The sequence below is a fragment of the Gracilinanus agilis genome, chromosome 3, assembly GCF_016433145.1.
Source record: "Gracilinanus agilis isolate LMUSP501 chromosome 3, AgileGrace, whole genome shotgun sequence".
NCBI classification, from domain to species: Eukaryota; Metazoa; Chordata; class Mammalia; order Didelphimorphia; family Didelphidae; genus Gracilinanus; species Gracilinanus agilis.
In genome coordinates, this window is record NC_058132.1 from 3,731,873 (window position 1) to 3,749,720 (window position 17,848).

Below are 17,848 nucleotides of genomic sequence, written 5' to 3' on the forward strand. Positions count from 1 at the left end.
CACCTGGGAGGGGGGCCTCGGGGTCCCGGGGGCCATTCCCTCTGGCTGCGGGCTCTCTGCTGGGGCCACACGGGGGTCCTTCAGGGGGTGGAGCCCGGAGGTGGGGGGAGACTTCCTGCTTGTGCTCCTGTGGGGGAGGAGAGAGGGGGAGGGCTCAGAGGGGCTCCCGGGCCCTTCCCAGGCTTCAGGGGAGCCTCTCCCCCACGGGGGGGAACAGGGAGCCTCAGGTTAGGGAGAGAGCCTTGGCCTGGCCAGGAAGAACCCCGCCCCCCTCTCTGAAGCCATCTTTGGTTTCAGCCCATTTAGAAACTGCCCTGGGGGAACTGGGGGGAGAGGGGCTACTGGGGAATTGGGGGGCTGGAAGGGGAGCCGGGCCTCAGGTGGGGGCTGGGAGAGCGTGCTGGCATTTCCTCAGAGCCTGAGATCGGGGCTCCTTCACTGGCATGTGGGCACGGGCACCCCGCTGCTCCCTGACCAGGTTCCTGCGGGCAGCTTTTCCCCTAGTGGGTTCTGATCTGAACACCCCCTCTGGGGAAGGACCTGGAGCAGCCCCACCCCCGCTGCCTCCAGGCTCTGATGGGGGAGGGGCATTTCTCCTCTAGGAGAGGGTAACGTCCTGCCTAGGCTTCTGGTTAAAGTGATGGACAAGCAGGGAGACACACTAAGACAGCCACTCTGCCCCCACAAGCATTTACAAAGGCGCGCGGGGCTCCTGCACCCCCTTTCTTAGTGCACCCGCTCACTCGCCCCCGCAAACTCCCAAGCTCAGGAACGAGGAACTGGTCCACACTCCCGAAAAAGTCTCAGCGATAAACCAGGGAGCCTGGGCCGCGCCTGCTCATGGACTCCCTCCCCTCCCCGCTCACCCAGAAATGGTCAGAGAACTACAAATGTGCACTTCCGGGGAGCATGCTTTGGGGCTACCATGAAGGAAGTGACAAAATTTGCCCGACGTCACAACGCAGGCTTTCTGGGAAATGGAGTTTTCCGTAGGAAAGAGCCATGGTTTACAGGAAGCCATGACACAAGCATTCTGGGAAATGGAGTTCGCGTGCCTGGGGCCCTGGGTTTAGCGCCCTGCTGGGGGAAGGTCTATACACAAATGGGGGTGACAGCCTTCTCTCCTTTACCCCTATTTCCTCTCCAGCCCTGTCCTGCTTCTTCACAGTGCAAGTTGCCGAAGTCCAGAACCTGGCACGCAGCAGGTGCCTACTAAGTGACTACTGACTGGCGGACTGACTGATCCCTCTACGGATCTCAGCTTCCCAAGGCCGGGGGAGGCGGTGCTGGGAGCCCCTCTTCTGACACTCACTCACCTCCCCCCACCACACACTTTTACACGACAGCGCAGCATCCCTGACTGTCCATTCTTGTTGCACATGCACACAAGCTGCAGCCTCACTAACCAGGAACGGGGCCACTCGGGTCTTCCCGCTCCCCAAAAGTTAGGGAGCAGAAAGTCTCTGCTGGCAGAGCTGCGCCTGCGCACGGACTCCCTCCCCTCCCCCTCTCACCCAGCAAAGGTCCAAGAAGCACAGCTGGGAGACTTCCAGGTGCAGAGACTGCCCACAGGAGATTCCCAGCATGCCTTGAGGCTGCCACAGTTGGGAGGAAACTTGGAAACAGGCATTCTGGGAAATGGAGTCCCGCTGCCTGGGCCCTGGGTTTATCCCCCTGGTGTGGGAGGGGCCATACAGGAAATGTTCCCCGACTGGGAACCTTGGCCTGGTTAGCTCCATGGGAGAGGAAAGGGATGTCTGGGAGGAGAATAATGGGTACAGGAAGGTATACGGACACGGAGGGGAGGAAGGGGGGAGAAGCAGGAAAAACTACATTTCCCATGATTCTTTTCCGTAACTTCTGTGTATTGGCTCCTTGGTGGAAGAGTGGTCAGGGTGAGCAATGGGGGTCAAGTGACTTGCCCAGGGTCACCCAGCTGGGAAGTGTCTGAGGCTGGATTTGAACCCAGGACCTCCTGTCTCTAGGCCTGACTCTCAATCCACTGAGCTACCCAGCTGCCCCCCATTTCCCATGATTAAACGGGTTTCCCGTCCTTACTTGGTGAAGTAAGACAACATAAACAGAAGCTTAAATAGGGAGATTGGGATTGGTACTTCCTCCTTCTTATGAAACAGCCAGGGGGGAAGCATGGCGGGGCATTTGAATTAAATCTTAGCAGGCACGTGTTTGTTTTTTTTTTAATGATCAATATGGCAGTTAATAAAACCCTAATGTCTTTATATATATCCTTCTATATCAATTTTATTTCTTATACCTCTCTTCTCCCTGGTTTTCAGTCAGTATTTTTGTACCCCTTATTCCACAGGAAAGGTGGGGGCTGGTAGGTCTTGTTATAAAAATGTAGATAGATGTATAGATGGAGAGGTGAGGATAGCCTAAAGTGGCTCCTACCACTGGTACTTGTGTGACAGCAGTGATAGCCCAGATAGGTGGCTAGATGATGTGACCCCTCCCTCCTTTATAACAGTGCCCAGGCAGGATCCTGCAGGTCAGTGGATGGTATCCCTTCAGGTCCCACCTGGGGTTGATTGATAGTGTATTATGGCCTCTATTCCCTTGGTAACGATTTGGCTCTGACTGCGAATCTCCCTTCCCAGAGAAGCTATGAATAACCACTTCAGGAAGCTCCTTAAAAGGCTTTGACTGTATTTAGCAAAGATGGGCTATTGGGACTGGATAGAGGGATTGGGAAACCCTAATTACTTTGGTGATAATAAACCCTCATATCTGTAGGCAAGTATTGAGTCTGGTTGGTTAGCTTCTCTGGTCCAGCCAAACCAGAGCAAGCAAACTGCTGCTTGATGTTTAGCTTCTTTGTCTTTCTACTAGATGATGTGCCTAACCAGTCTTTCGGATATCCACCCCTTTCCACCCTCTTCTTCTTCTCCTGCCCACTTCCCAGATCCCTCCCGGGCCCCGGGATACCGAGATAACTGCAGATGATTTGATTCCTAATATCTAGGGGCAGCAGAATCAGAAGATGATGGTCTGGGAACAGATTGACGATATTATCAGGAACAAGACAGGAGGATCTTGCAAGGTTGCGCCCAGCAAGTCTCAATCCCCAAAAGACCAGGATCCACCGATCTCCAGTCCAAGGGAAGGAAAGGAACCCTCAGCCAGGACTGCCAGGGTGTTTTATTACCCCCCTGGGCCAACTGCTCTCTCCCCTGTCCTCACAGCCCTCTGGGAACATTCCGATATCCAACGAACCCACCTATTAATCAACAGTGTGGACTCCTGGCTCCCAGAGTTTCAATATAACAGCCTGAAGGCCAGGCATTCCCCCTCCCTCCCGTTCCTCATGAGGGATTCATTCAGAGGCCCTGGGTTCAGATTCTGGCTTTGACATGGATCTGTCTCTTCTGCAGTCTCAGTGTGTTCTTGTGTGAAATAAAGGAGTCAGCCCAGGGGACATCCAGTATCTCTTCCAGGTGAAATTCAATAAGCACAGGAAATGGCCAGAGTCCTAACACACAAATACACACAGACAAGAGCACTGGTGCATGTGTGTTATATGTTTGGGAACAAATATGGTACAACAGGAAGCAAGCCCATTGGGCTTGGACTTAGTCCCTGGTTCAAATCCTGTCTCTGCTGCTTAGTATCTTCTCAGTTGTAGTAGGCAGGATGGTTCTTCTAGGGGACAAGCTTGGATAATTTAATATTCTTTCACTAAGATTTCATTGTTTTATTCACATACACTGAGAGCCAACACCTGCTTCAATAGCAAGAATGGGTTTGAGACCACAGGAAGGGAAATATGGATGGAATCAAAATTCGAGGTGGAATTGCACCTGAGACACTTAGTGTCTGTGTGACCCTGGAAAGGTCACTTCATCTCTGCCTCACTTTCCTCATTTGTAAAATGGGGCATCTTCCTATTGTGGGAGGATTCCCAACTTGGTTGTGGAGGGTTTACTCAGCCCAACAATGGAAAGCTCACAACAAATCTTAGAAATGTTATTCTAACTGAGAGATGCTCTAAGAGTAATGTCATTAAGAGAAAGGATTAAATGGTGGGGAGGTCAAGTGAGGGTGGAAAACTGTCTCCCTACAGGGGGAGGGGATCAAGATTATATACATTGGAGCCTAAGAGGGGATTGCATAGCAAAGGGGAATTAGCTTCTAACCCTCCTTATTCCTTTCACCTAGGAGAAGCAACCCTGACCCTTCCCCACTCCAACTGGGCTCCCAGCTTGGAACCTTAAGGGTCTTTTAACCTAGCAACAGCCTCACAGCTTAGCATAAACGTTGCCTACCCCATTTAACTTACTGAGGTGCTAGCCCATACAAGGATCTCCTGTGCCACCCTCACCAGACCCCAAAACCCAGCATAATAAGGGAAGGGGCAGGTACCAAGTGTTATAAAAATAAAAGTAGATATGTTGTAGTGGAAGGAAGGGGTTAGGATGAGGAATATAATAAGGTAAGGGATGATTGGGGAGTATAGGAAGGGATGCTCAAACAGGCTAATCACTGAGGCTAGAGACAGATGATAGGTACTGGGAGGAAATAGGCTGGGTCCTTCAGGCAGGTGGCTGACTCTGTGATATCAGAAGAACTGAGTCAGCCAGAAGTAATATGGGTCTGGCTGAAAGGTTTTGTTGTCAATTTCTCAGGTCCCTTGAGGGAGGAGACAAGAAGCTCCTCCCTGCCAGTGAAACTGAAATCTATAGGAAGTCTCCGCTAGCTGCTTCCTGCCAAAAATGGATGCCCAGGTTTGCCCTCAAGAAATAAAAGTAAAGTTATTCCTTCCCTCTTCAGCCTTTGCCCTAATATCAAGTATAATGATTCACTAGAGGCTTTTGTGTAGATATCAAAGGGGATTTATTAATGTCAGGGATAAGCTGAGGGAAAAGGGGTTTTAAGGTTTTATAACTGCTGCTAAGGAGAAAGCTGGTGCTGGGGGAAGGGACACAGGAGAGGGTCAGACTGAGAGAGGCCTGCTCTGTCAGTCAGGGAAGGTTTCACTGCCCAGCGGTAAAGGTATTTTATCAGATCACTAGATAAGGGGATGGCTTGATTTAGTTTGTCCTTCCTGCCTACAGAAACTAAAACCACAATGTCTAACCACCAAACCACCCTTCCTCCCAGGGTCCAAAGGGGAAATACAGGGAAAATAGCAGGATGTAATGGAGAGGTCAGGGAGAGGTCTAGAAAGAACAGACCAGGTCCAAGATGGCCCAAAGGCAAAAGGCCCCTTCAGTTGGAACTTCAGGGCTATTTATAGCCTAGCTCTAATGGTTTTTCCAGTGACCACCATCCCCCAAGCTCATTTAACATTCTAAATGCTTTCTAACTGACAAGCTGTTACAGTTGGTTTGTAAAAGCAAGGGCTTTTGCTGGAACCCTGCATTATGCAAGTCAGTGGTTTTGAAGCCAAATTTATTTTTTGGGGGGGAAAATAAGCCTCTGATATTTTCCCCCTGACCCAAATACCCTATTGTACTCCCTGGCAGTTTTACCCCCAGGGAGGAGGGGACAGAAGAATAGCTTTTCAAAACCTCTTAACTACCTCCAGAAGGGTTTTTTTTTCCCTTTCTCTTTGCCTTCAAGTAATTCTTTTTTGTTTTGCCATTGATCTAAATCTGAGGTATCAAGGGGCCACTAGTTTTACCCCTTTGGGTGAGGGGAGGAAGGGACAGAATTCTTCTCCCAAACATTCCTTATGAGGCTTTTACTCCTAGCCAGTGCATACCAGGGTAGCCCCACCTACGGACAGGAAGTAGAAATCCCAAGCATGGCCCAATTTCCTTCCTGTCTCAAACAGTTCCTTTTTCTAGAGAGCCTTACCAAGCATACACAGCTCCCAGTTTTAGGATGTCTTTTCTTCCTACTGTTCCTTGGTGCACTGGTTCTTTTAAATTAGCTTGGGTACTCTTGAGATTCAAAGTGGATATTCATCTCCCTACACCCCCTTGCTATTTTGGCCTGCCCAGTCTCCTAAGCACACCCAATATGGGATTTGTCCACACTATATTCAGTGCAGGTATGAGGAACTCCAGAGATGTGACCAAAGGAATCTAAGGGGAAGTAACCTTAAAAGACTCTGGAGGTGATTTGTTAAGCCTTTTCAGACTCCCTTGTTTTATTGATGTTAACTCTTTCAGTTTTGTTCCCCTCCTTATAGTGAATAAGTCTTTATTGGAATTGGAGAAAAGGACTTTTGAATTCAGTGCCTGTATCCTGTCACACTTACTGTATTTGCTGATTGTTTTAAGATTTCAATTTGGTTCTAAGTTTATATATTAGTTTAATCTATAATATTCTGTTATTGTGTTTTAACTATTATATATTCTGTTGCATTATCTTTATTTGTACCTTCCACTATGACTGTACTGAAGAACATATCATTGTAAAAGCCCACAGGCAACTTCCACAAACCCTTTCCATGACAAAATCATAGGTCCTGCTGGATGCTGGCTTTGCCACCAGATCCATCGAGGTCACATGTTGCCTTATTGGTTTTTTCTTCATTTTTGCCACAAAGATAATGATGGATGGACTCCAGCACACGGGTCATGATCTGTATATGACCTTTGGAGAATTTAATGAGTTAAATATCTCAGTTGATTGTAAGAGGTCTTCAGAAGTGATTTTCAGATATCTAGTAGCACCAGTACCTCTGACTGATCATTTGCCTGCCTCTGAGTTCTTTGTAACAAGAGGTAAGGGTCCATTTAGTAGTCGAAGTGAAGGGCAATAGCACTGGTTTATCTCTCCATTTCCACATTTATTAAAAATGTAGTGGATGAGGCATCCGAAGTGATTTTCACTATTTAGCCCTTGGCTCCACGTTTAAATGGATGGGACATATTGGAGACAGGTCTCTTGCACTGTTACAGTCTCATACAAGAGGGAGAGAGGTCCTCAAAAAGGGGCTTAGTTACCCTGTAATGGGTTATAATCTCATCCAGGAGGTGGGAAGGATTTTCCTGGGAAGCCTAGTAGCTTCTGAATGGGTTTTTTAAATATTTGTAAGTCTTCAACTTACTCTACTCTTCTACCGGAATGATCTAAATTTTTTATGATGTTTTAGACCCAAAAGGTTTTCATCAGCAGTATGCAGATTTGTGTTTTTCTGAGCTCTCTTGCCAAATTTAGGAATGATGGCAGTAGTAGACTTTGTTAAAAAATATTTCAGCTTAGGTTGAAAGATTGGCTAGATCTGTAGAACTTGTGGCAAGTATCCAAGAATTCATAGGTTTTTTTAAATGTCACACAGCAACACATGTGAATCCTAATAATACTGAGTTTGTTTGCTATTGTCATTACCTGGGCTGTTATGACTTTGGGGAATTTTGGTACTTCTTTGAATGTGCATTACCTGATGTACTACTATTTTATAAAGCTGTTACTTGGTGAAAATCATTTGCACTCACACTGTGGATCATGGCCACAGGAAACCTTCTTTGGCGGGCTTTCTCAAGGATTTCTGAATTCTTGAATTGGATAGGACTTAGATTTTGTGGAACTTAAAAATTAAGCCTCTATTTTATCTCAGTCTGAAAGCTAGCAGACAAGTTCTAAAGGTCCTTTGTAATGTCAAAGACCTACACTTAACAGCTGAATAAGTTTGGGGCCAGTGGTCTGGGAAGAAGAAGGTTTGATCAAAGTCAGGAAGGAATTGGAAATGAGCTTCTTTCCTAGGCATCCTGTGGTGCTGTTGTGTTGCTAACCATTTCCCTTTATCTTGTGTTAAATTTAAATTAATATCAATAACTCCAAGTATTATTATTTTATGAGATTTATTAGTAATCACTTGAAGTAGAAGAAATAAAAGAACAAAGTACAAACCTTAAGAATAACCAGGTGAGTAAACTTTCCTGGCAAGCTCTGCCCCCAGCCTCCGTAGCCAAGTTCAGAGATTTTCACCTGCTTGACCGGGAACTCGAACCCCGTGCAAAGACTTCCAACCCCGTGCAAGGGCTTCCAACCCCTGCAAGTGCCTATTAAATCTCAAGGACTCGAATCCCGGGTACAACTTCTTACAGTGCGGACTCCAACCCCCCAAGTTACCTCTAAATTTCTGGCCAGTTAAGTTGTAGGAGTCCCCTGGTCGAGACTCCCATGCCCAGCAGAGCTCCTCTCTCCCTTCAGCTTTACCAGGTACATTTTCAGAGGGTCTGTCTGTCTGGGTTATGGTTTGGCAATAGGCTTTTCCCATATAAACCCCAGGACCAGAGGGGCAAGCCAGCCACTTAGCCTTACACCATGAACCTTCAAGACCTCTTCCTCCGTCCCTGGCACAAACCATGGATTGGAGACCACCGGACCCGAGCAGCCTTGGCAGCAAGGATCCTAGGGGAATTCCCAATTGGTCCCACTGCTGGTCAGAACTCAATTATTGCTGTCGGATCCCAGATGAGCCCCCATATGATGTGCCCAGATAATTATCCCAGTAATTGAGTCTGAACTACCAATGCAAGATGCAAAGGGACTTTATTGTTTTAGTTTAAACCAAGAGTCTCACACTGGAAGTCTCATGTGCCTGAGCTGGGTATTTATAGAGTGGTAGGCAGCAGGGGGTGGGATAGGGGGATGTCTCCAAGGTAGGTGGTCCAACAGGGAGAGGTTTGGGAGGTGAGTGGTCCCTTCCAATAAGCAGGGGTGTCTGGAAGGAAGGTCCTTCAGGGGAGAGGTCTGTGAGGTGGATAGTCCTTCAGATAAAGGGGGAATGTCTGGAAGGAAGGAATTCCTTCAGGTAAGGGGGGAAGGCCTGGAAGGAATTCCTTCAGATAAGGCAGGGAGGTCTGGAAGCCAAAGGTCTGTAATTTAGGAATTCCTACAGACAAGCCTGTTTCACTATAATGTTATACAAGAGTCTTTTTAATTTTTAATTCTGACTCTTTCTTGGTTCTACAATATTTTGTACCATATAAGATGGATGGCAAAATGCATGTTGTACACTGTTAAGGTTATTGTACAATGGTATAAAAGGGATTCAGAGTTAAAGGTTATGATGAGGCTTTTACAAATACAAGTTAATAACGTAGAATTGTATATGAAAAAGGATAAAGCTATGGATAACAGTTATGGTCAAGCTCCTGGTGCAAATGTTAATGATGATAAGGTTATTAATTCAGGGATTTCTAAAGCAGAACTGGAAGAGAGGACATTGAATGAGGGGGACAAACCAATTAATTTTTTTCCACTATGTGATTTGCCAGTTGTTAGAAAAGATGGAATATTCCATGTCAGGCAACATACAAGATTTAGAATGGAGGAAATAGATAATTTAAAGAGAAAGATCCCTAATTTCCATGATGATCCAGGGAAATTCATTAAGATCTTTAGGACCTTTCTTAAGGCTCAAGACCCTGACTTTCAAGATTGTTGGTTTATATTAGGGGAGATATTATCACATCATGACAGAGATAAATGTATTGAAGAAACAAGGAACAGAGAAGAGTTGATACCATGGAGAGGAGACTCTTAGTCTTCAAGCTTTTTAAGTTCCACTCCTGCCTGTCTTATCCCATATTGTCAACTGCTTAAAACATCAGATAAATTAGCAGACATTTTCCCATTATAACCAGAGTGAAACAAAATATGCTTATCAAAAAGTACACCTTTCCTAAGGAACCTTTTTAATCCCTGAGTTTATATGCTACTGTCAACATGGAATCTAGAAACCCCCAAACTTGTAGCCCTAGTAAGATCCAAGGAACCCCAGGTTTTAGAACTAGCATATAAGTTGGAGATCCCAAAGCTTGTACTTGTTCCCTGTTCCCTGAGAATCTACCCTGAAGAGAATCTCAGGCTAATAGTTTTAGACTGAATTTGCAATCCAAGGCAAATTTGCAAGGCCAGTCCCAGTTAGGTGGGTCTCAGTAAATGCTAAGTACTCTTTTTGTCTTAGTCTCCCATGGTATCAAAAACCCTTTCCCAAGAAGACCCAGAGCTGGGCTGGAACTACCTTTTTAGTCTCCATTGTAAATAGCCCCTTCCCTTACACCCTAGCCTCTAGCTATGATTCCTTTCCCAAGCTTGATAGTGTCCTGTCTATAGTTTGAACACTCCCATTTCCTTGTAGCTATGGTGATGTCAACCATCTTTCCCTGCTCCTGGATCCCCCAAATGGTATATAGGTCCCCCAAATTCTTTTCTTCCTCAGAGTTGTCAATCTAGCGGGGTTGGTTCTCCCAGGGGTCAGTAACCAGAACAACCAGGGTCTTTGAACTCTATGTTGTTGTGTAGTGCATAGCTCTAAGTGGAGGCTTTGAGGAAAACACTGAACCCCTTTCCTTAATTTAAGAGTGGCTTTTCTGATTATTTAATAGTTCTGTGTATTTTTCAAGTTAACACTACTTAAACAAACCTGTATTTAATTTTGCATTAACAGTTGTGGAAAACATCTACATAGCTTTACTCTGTTTGCATTTTTACCTGTTTTTATTAGGTTAGCTGAGCTGACTGTCTTCAAAATTCTTTGTCCTGTGGCTGTTTTCAATTTGCAACCCTAGCAGAAAAGCTTTAATGAATTAACTTTGTTAGGGCATGAGTAATCAAGCCCAGACAGGATTCTTGACCAAGAGGGACAACTTAGCATGGAAAAATGAAGCAGGGAGCAGGATAGAGGGTTTGAGCAGAGCACTGCATTGATGCTCCAGACTGAGGGATTTATTAGGAAAATCATTAAACATTGATATATGATGGAGGTGGGTCATTGACAGACAAGGGGAGGCAATACAGAGAGCTACTTCAAAGGAATACTTTAAGGATACAAAGTCTGGATTCTGTACAGGTTTCCCAAATCCTGGTTACAGGGAATGCTCATAAATTCATGGTTATGTGACTAGGGATAAGGAGGATGAGGACAGGGAAGATCACTAAGAACAAATCCAGGGGACATAGTGATGTTTCTGGGAGATATGGACCATCTGTAAAAGTTTCTAACTTGTTACAGGGATCCAGGTGTGAACTAATCCTGAAAGTATTGCTTAAGTATTCAAAAACTTACTATCATAGCCAATGTACTTGTAAAGATTAAAATTAATGTACAGTAACTAAGTATTATATTTTATAAAGTTTATTAATGATAACTAAAGTAATAAAGCTAGCTAACCCAGCCCAGGTCTTGAAAGAGAGAGAGAGACAGAGACAGAGAGAGAGGGAGGGAGGGAGGAAGGAGCAGAGTTACAGAACTCATAAACAAAACGTGACCACACAAATGTGGAGGCACAGGAAAAGGGATGCTGGGAGACGAATTCTGGGGAATTCCCTGTGATTCTTTGGGAGACCTGTCTCCCCAAAGGGATCATTTTAAAATAATCAAATTATAATTACTTGGTGATAATATGGAAATAAAAGAGAAAAAGAAGAAAAACAATGATTGCTATAGGGACAAAAAACCAATTTGGGGGCAGTCCCCTTTGGCATAAGAGTATATACATTTAAAACAAATGCATTCAACCCCCCAAAGTTCAAAGTCACCACAACTCGAAGTTCATCCACAATCTTCTGGTGCAGCATTTGGTCTCTGCAGGCATCTTTATGGCTCCTTCTCCAAAGAGTTCACCTTCTGAATTCTGGGAGGTTCTAAATGTTCTAAATTAGGCTCAAATTCAAATTAAAGTTCACGACAATAACATAGTCCTCCCCCTGAGGAGGATAGTGACAAACATAGGGATCACTCAGGGATGCATGGCTGAGTAATAAGGTAAATGAATCAATTGGCAAAAGAAATAAAAAACATTTAAAAAATCCAAATGAAAGAGAAAAAATACCTTGTGAATGAAATATAAAATATCAAAGCCTTACATCTAAGAAATCTAATTAAAGGAAAAATAAACCTATAACAGGTCTTTGAATCAGGGCCCAATTAAAGTGATTTATATAACTATGCACTTACCCAATCAGAAGCTAGGACTACAGAAAGTTTGCCACACTATGAAAGACAGAAAAGGAACTGTATTTCAGCAGCAAATTGAGAAAACTTCTTGGATCTTATTTTACCTTTTCTCTCAGGGATACTGGAGCCAGGAAGGCAAAAAAAGTGAGGTACTTGATAGAAAGTACTTCACAAGGAATGTGGTACAAGTAGTCCTGTGTCTTAACCTACGTTAAGAGCCACAATCTCGATTCTCACACAAGTTCAAGTCCTCTTGTCTTGGCTCAAAATTTCATCAGTCCCACTGGGATTGGTTGGTCTCTTTGATCTTGTACTCAATTGGCACTTTTCAGGTTAGCTTTGTGTTTCTTTGGCACTGTGCAGTGGCTCTTTTTGTATTCCCTTCTCTTGGAATCAGAGTAATTAAGCAAAGTCCCATTTTTTTAACAATCAATTTTTTTTTAACAATCAATGGCATTATTCCTATAGACTAAAGCTTTTTTTTGGCATATGCATTGACATTAAAGTTAATGGACATTTTAAACCTTACCCTAGTGCAAAATAAAAAAAAAAAAAAACTTTTTAATGCTGGAAACATGTGCTTCAAGTTCAAAATAGGAGAGAAAAAATAAAACTCAAATATTGTATTGCACATGCTGGAAGAAAAACAATGATAAAAAATGTTTTAAAAAATCAACAATATATAGCTTATGATCAGTGACACACTTTGTCAGCCAAGGAGAGATAGAATACAAAAGTTCCTCACTAAAAAATTAGATCCATTTCCTTTTTAACTTGGCCATGATCCACAGTGTAAGTGCAAATGATATTCACAATAAAAGAGTAATACAATAAATAATGCACATTCAAAGAAAGTACCAAAATTCCCAATACCCCAGTTAATGACAATAGCAAAAAAAAAAATCCCATTATTTCATAGGATTTACATTCGTCTCTATATAGCCACTTGCTGTATGAAATTTAAAAAACCCATAAACTGATGGATATTTGTTACAAGTTCTACAGATGTAATAAATCTTTCAACCTTGGCAAAGATATTTTTAACAAAGTCTATTACTGTCGTCATTGCAAAATTGGGCAGAAGAACCTAGGAAAAACACAAAACTCTGTACTGCTGATGAAAACCTTTTGGGGTCTATAACATCACCAAGAAATCTAGATCCTTCTGGTGGAATGTTAGAATAAGCTGAAGGGTTAAGAGTATCTTGCAGAAGCTACTTCAGGCTTCATGTGAGATGCTTCCTCTTGGGAGCCATCCAGGGGTACCATGCCTCAAGGAACACCTTCCCAGCTCCTCTAGTATGAGATAGTTATATTTCTCATCTATTACATTTTTATAAATGCAGAGGTGGGGAATATATAATAATTACTTCAACTACTAAATGGACCCTTTGTGTCTTGTTACAAAAAACTCAGAGGCAGGTAAAATGATCAGTCAGAAGCTATTAAAAAAACAATATATCTAAAAATCATGTCTGAAGACCCCTTTAAATTACAATTTAAATTCTTAAGTCATTATATTCTCCAAAGGTTGTACACAAGTTGTAACCAATTTTGATGGAGTCCATCCATCATATATGTGACAATTAATAAAGGCAAAAAGGCACAAAAGGCTATATAAGCAGCATGTGACCTCGATGGATCTGGTGGCAAGTCCAGCATACGTAAGGAATTATGGTTTCTCCATTTAAAAAAAGGTTTATATAAGATGTTCATGGGGTTTCACAATGATATATTCTTCAGCACATAGGGGAAAGGTACAAATAGAAGATCATGTAGCAGAATATATCTGATAGGCAAAACATAATAGCTTAAAATGATTCAGTGTAACAGAACAGTATTGATTAGATTAATATATATGAACTTTAAAAAATTAAATCTTAAAAACAAACAATCAGCAAATACAATAAGCAATGACAGGGTACAGGCAGGGAAGCCAAAAGTCCTTCTTTCCAATTCCAATAGAGACTTGTTCACTATCATGGAGGGGAAACAGAACTCAAAAAGTTAAAATAAATAAACTTCCAGATCTCTTTTAAGGTTCCTTCCCCTTCCTCAGTATTTATCATCCATTTGAATTTCTTTTATCATAGCCCTGGAGTTCTTCACACACACACTGGGCATAGTGTGGATGACTCTCATAATGGGTATGTTGCAGAGGCTGGGCAGACCAAAATAGTGAGGGGGTGTGAGATGAACCTCCCATCTGAATCTTAAGGTTAGTGAAGTTCTCGACTTCCAGGTATCCAAACAGCACAAAACCCCTCACGAACAGAAGTATGAAAACACCCCCGAAAGCAGTAAGCTGCATGAACTAGGTAGGGCTCTCTAGAAAGGGAAGCTGTTTGAGAGAGGCAGGAAACTGAGCCATGGTCTGTATCAGCATTATTCCTCAAAAAAAGCTGAATGGATTTTATTTACAGGTTAAACAAAAGGACTTGGACTGGAAAGTAAAGAAATCTTTTTGGGAGTTAGCTATGAGGCTTGGAAAAGTATTCTTCTGTGCCCTCTTCCCTAAGGATAAAGCTTTGAGAGAGAACAATAGAGTATTTGAATATGAAGGACTGGCTTTTCTTAGTGTTTTGGGGTTAGAAGGAAAAATATCTCAAATCCACTGATTTTTGAGCTATCTGCCCTCCCTGTGAAAAAAACTTTCAGCAAAAAGAAAGGAGGTTCCAGGTTAAGATGGCGGCAGAGTAAAAATCAGCTGCTTGACTTCTCCTAACCCACGCATATAGGACTCCTCAAGAAGACACAAAAACAAATCCAGAGGAAAGAAGGGACCCCACAACAGGATGCAGCATCGGAGGTACGTGGAAACGGGGCATTTCCATGCTATAAAGGGGTGAAACAGCTCCCACGAAAACACGAGCAGAGCAACCCTCTCCCCCACCCCACATCATCTACAACTCCAAAGCCAGTGCACGGGACTCAGAGCAGGTTTGGGGCACCCATTGGGTCATTGGCAGCTCACCAGGGCTTGTTCCTGGGAGCAGCAAGACTTGGGACCCCCCGGGGAGGCTGAGGAACTCTCGGACTCTGAGCGCAGACCCTGAGCCCAGGCGCAGGCGAAGGGGCTGACACAGGCGCCGGCTGAGGCACGGATTAAAGAGCGGACTGGGGTGCGGACAAAGGGGTTGATTCTGAGTGCAGGAGCGGACCTTGAATGGGGACCCAGTCCAGAGAGGTGCTTGACTGTGGAAGCAGCTCCCTGAGACTGTTAAAGGAGCTTCAGGCAGAAGAATGAGCAAGGAGACCACCAGGAGGCTTGTCTCAAAACAACTAGACCTGAGACCTCAGGAATCTCTAAAGAGCTGCAAACAGATCCTGGACACGAGCATAAAGCTGAGAGGGCACTCAGCTTACAATGGCAAGCCATCAGGAAAACCAAAAGAGAAAGATGAAGAAGAAAAAACCTTTAACACTTGACGACTTACACAGAAAAAAATCCAGACAACAGAGGAAACAGTAGAGGAGAACAAACAATCCAAACCTTCCCAAAACAATGAAAATGGGTCACAAGGTCTTGAAGAGTTCAGATCTGAGATCATGAGAAAGATGGAAGAGATCTGGCAAGAAAACAACAGTTTAAAAGGCAGAATTTCACAAATGGAAAGTGAGGCAAGTAAATCAAAGACCAGAAATGACCAGATTGAAAAGAAAAATCAGTCTCTAAAGGCTAGAATTGGGCAATTAGAAAAAGATTCCCCCAAATCAAAGGAATTAATAAGCAAATTGGAGACCAAAATCAAACAGCTGGAAAACAGGTCAGACCAAACTGAAAAGGAAAATCAAAAGCTTATAGCAGAAAACCAGTCTCTATAGACAAGAATTGGGCAAGTAGAAGCCAATGATCTATCAAGACAGCAAGAACAAATAAAACAAAGTCAAAAGACAGATAAAATAGAAGGAAACATGAAATATCTCAATGACAAAGTGACAGACCAAGAAAACTGGTCTAGAAGAGACAATTTGAGAATCATTGGTCTTCCAGAAAAAGCAGAAATTAATAGAAATTTGGACTCCATACTAAAAGAAATTATTCAGCAAAATTGCCCTGAAGTTCTACAACAAGAGGGCAATATAGACATTGAAAGGATCCATAGATCATCCTCTACACTAGACCCTGAAAAGACAACCCCCAGGAATATAATAGTCAAATTCAAGAGCTTCCAAGTAAAAGAAAAAATATTACAAGAAGCCAGAAAGAGACAATTCAAATATCAAAGAGCATCAATCAGGATCACAGAGGATCTGGCAGCCTCCATGCTAAAAGACCACAAGGCTTGGAATATGATATTCAGAAAGGGAAGAGAACTGGGCCTAAAACCACGGATCAACTACCCATCAAAATTGACTATATACTTCCAGGGGAAAGTATGAGCATTCAACAAAATTGAAGATTTCCAAGTATTTGCACAGAAGAGACCAGGGCTAAATGGAAAGTTTGATATCCAACCACAAAAATCAAGAGAAAGTTGAAAAGAAACAGAGGGGAAAGAAAGAAAACTCATAATTTTTTTAAATTTGCCTCTTTAAGGGCTTCGATAACATCTAATTATCTGTATTCCTATGTGGAGAAATGCTATGTATAATTCTCTCTAGAGAACTCTATTCACTATTATAGTATTCACTATTATAGCAATCAGAAGAATAATTCATAGGGAGAGGGTGGAATACTAAATGGTCTAAGATGACATGGGGGTTGGGAAAGAGGGGGGTGAATAGTAGGGGACACCAAGAGAAACTTGAGTGAATAAGAAAAATAGGATATTCTATTACACAAAAAGAGGGCATGGGAAGGGGAAGGGACAAATACTAGTATAAGAAGGAGAGGAAGAGAGCATTAAGAGGTAATATTTAAACCTTACTCTCAGTGTAATCAACCCGGAGAGGGAAGAGTAGCTACATTATCCATTGGGATAAAAAACTCTATCTAACCCTACTGAGAAAGTCAGAAGGGATAAACCAAGGGGAGCAGGGGAGTGGGGAGGTCAAAAAAGGGAGGGGAGAAGAAGGGGGAGGGAATTCATTAGGTCTTTAAAAATAAAAAGAGGGGAATAACAAGGGAGGGGATAGAAAGGAAAGATAATCAAAGGAGGGGACAAGGGATACCAACTCAAAGCAAACCACTGGTTTAAAAGAAAATAGTATAAGAAAAAGGGGTGGAACTAGGGGAGGATACAAAAATGTCAGTGAATGCACAACTGATAATTATAATTCTGAATGTGAATGGGATGAACTCGCTCATAAAACAGAAGCAAATAGCAGAGTGGATTAGAAACCAAAATTCTACCATATGTTGTCTACAAGAAACACATATGAGGCAGGTGGACATTCACTAGTTTAAGGTTCAGGGCTTGAGCAAAATCTTTTGGGCGTCAAATGAGAAAAAGAAGGCAAGAGTGGCTATTGTGATTTCTGACAAAGCCAAAGTAAAAATAGATATGATTAAAAAAGACAGGGAAGGTCATTACATCCTGATTAAAGGCAGTATAAACAATGAGGAAATAACACTGCTCAATATGTATGCACCAAGTGCCATAGCATCCAAATTCATAAAGGAGAAACTGGCAGAGCTCAAGAAGGAAATAGATAGTAAAACCATAATAGTAGGAGATCTAAATACTCCTCTTTCAGATCTAGATAAATCAAATCAAAAAATAAATAAGAAAGAGGTAAGAGAGGTGAATGAAGCCCTAGAGAAATTAGATTTAATTGATAGGTGGAGAAAAATAAATAGGGACAAAAAGGAATACACCTTCTTTTCAGCTGCACATGGTACATTCACAAAGATTGACCATGTAATAGGGCATAGAAACATTGCAAACAAATGCAAAACAGCAGATATAATAAATGTAACCTTCTAAGACCATAATGCAATAAAAATAATAATTAGTAAGGGCACCTGGACAGGCAAATAAAAAAACAATTGGAAATTAAACAATATGATTCTCCAAAACCAATTAG

The 17,848-nt window shown here is 42.9% G+C and overlaps 1 protein-coding gene across 1 annotated transcript in view; it reads right to left on the reverse strand.

The window, feature by feature from the left end:
- LOC123239758 (zinc finger protein 177-like) overlaps window positions 1-1,384 on the reverse strand; it is a 15,276-nt gene extending 13,892 nt beyond the window's left edge. Inside the window, exons 1-2 of the mRNA XM_044667053.1 lie at window positions 1,317-1,384; window positions 4-127 (exon numbers count right to left, since the gene is read on the reverse strand). Of these exons, the coding sequence (XP_044522988.1) occupies window positions 4-127; window positions 1,317-1,381 (189 nt within the window). The 5' untranslated portion in view covers window positions 1,382-1,384. The remainder of the gene's footprint in view (window positions 1-3; window positions 128-1,316) is intronic.
- Between the last annotated feature and the right edge of the window lie 16,464 nt (window positions 1,385-17,848).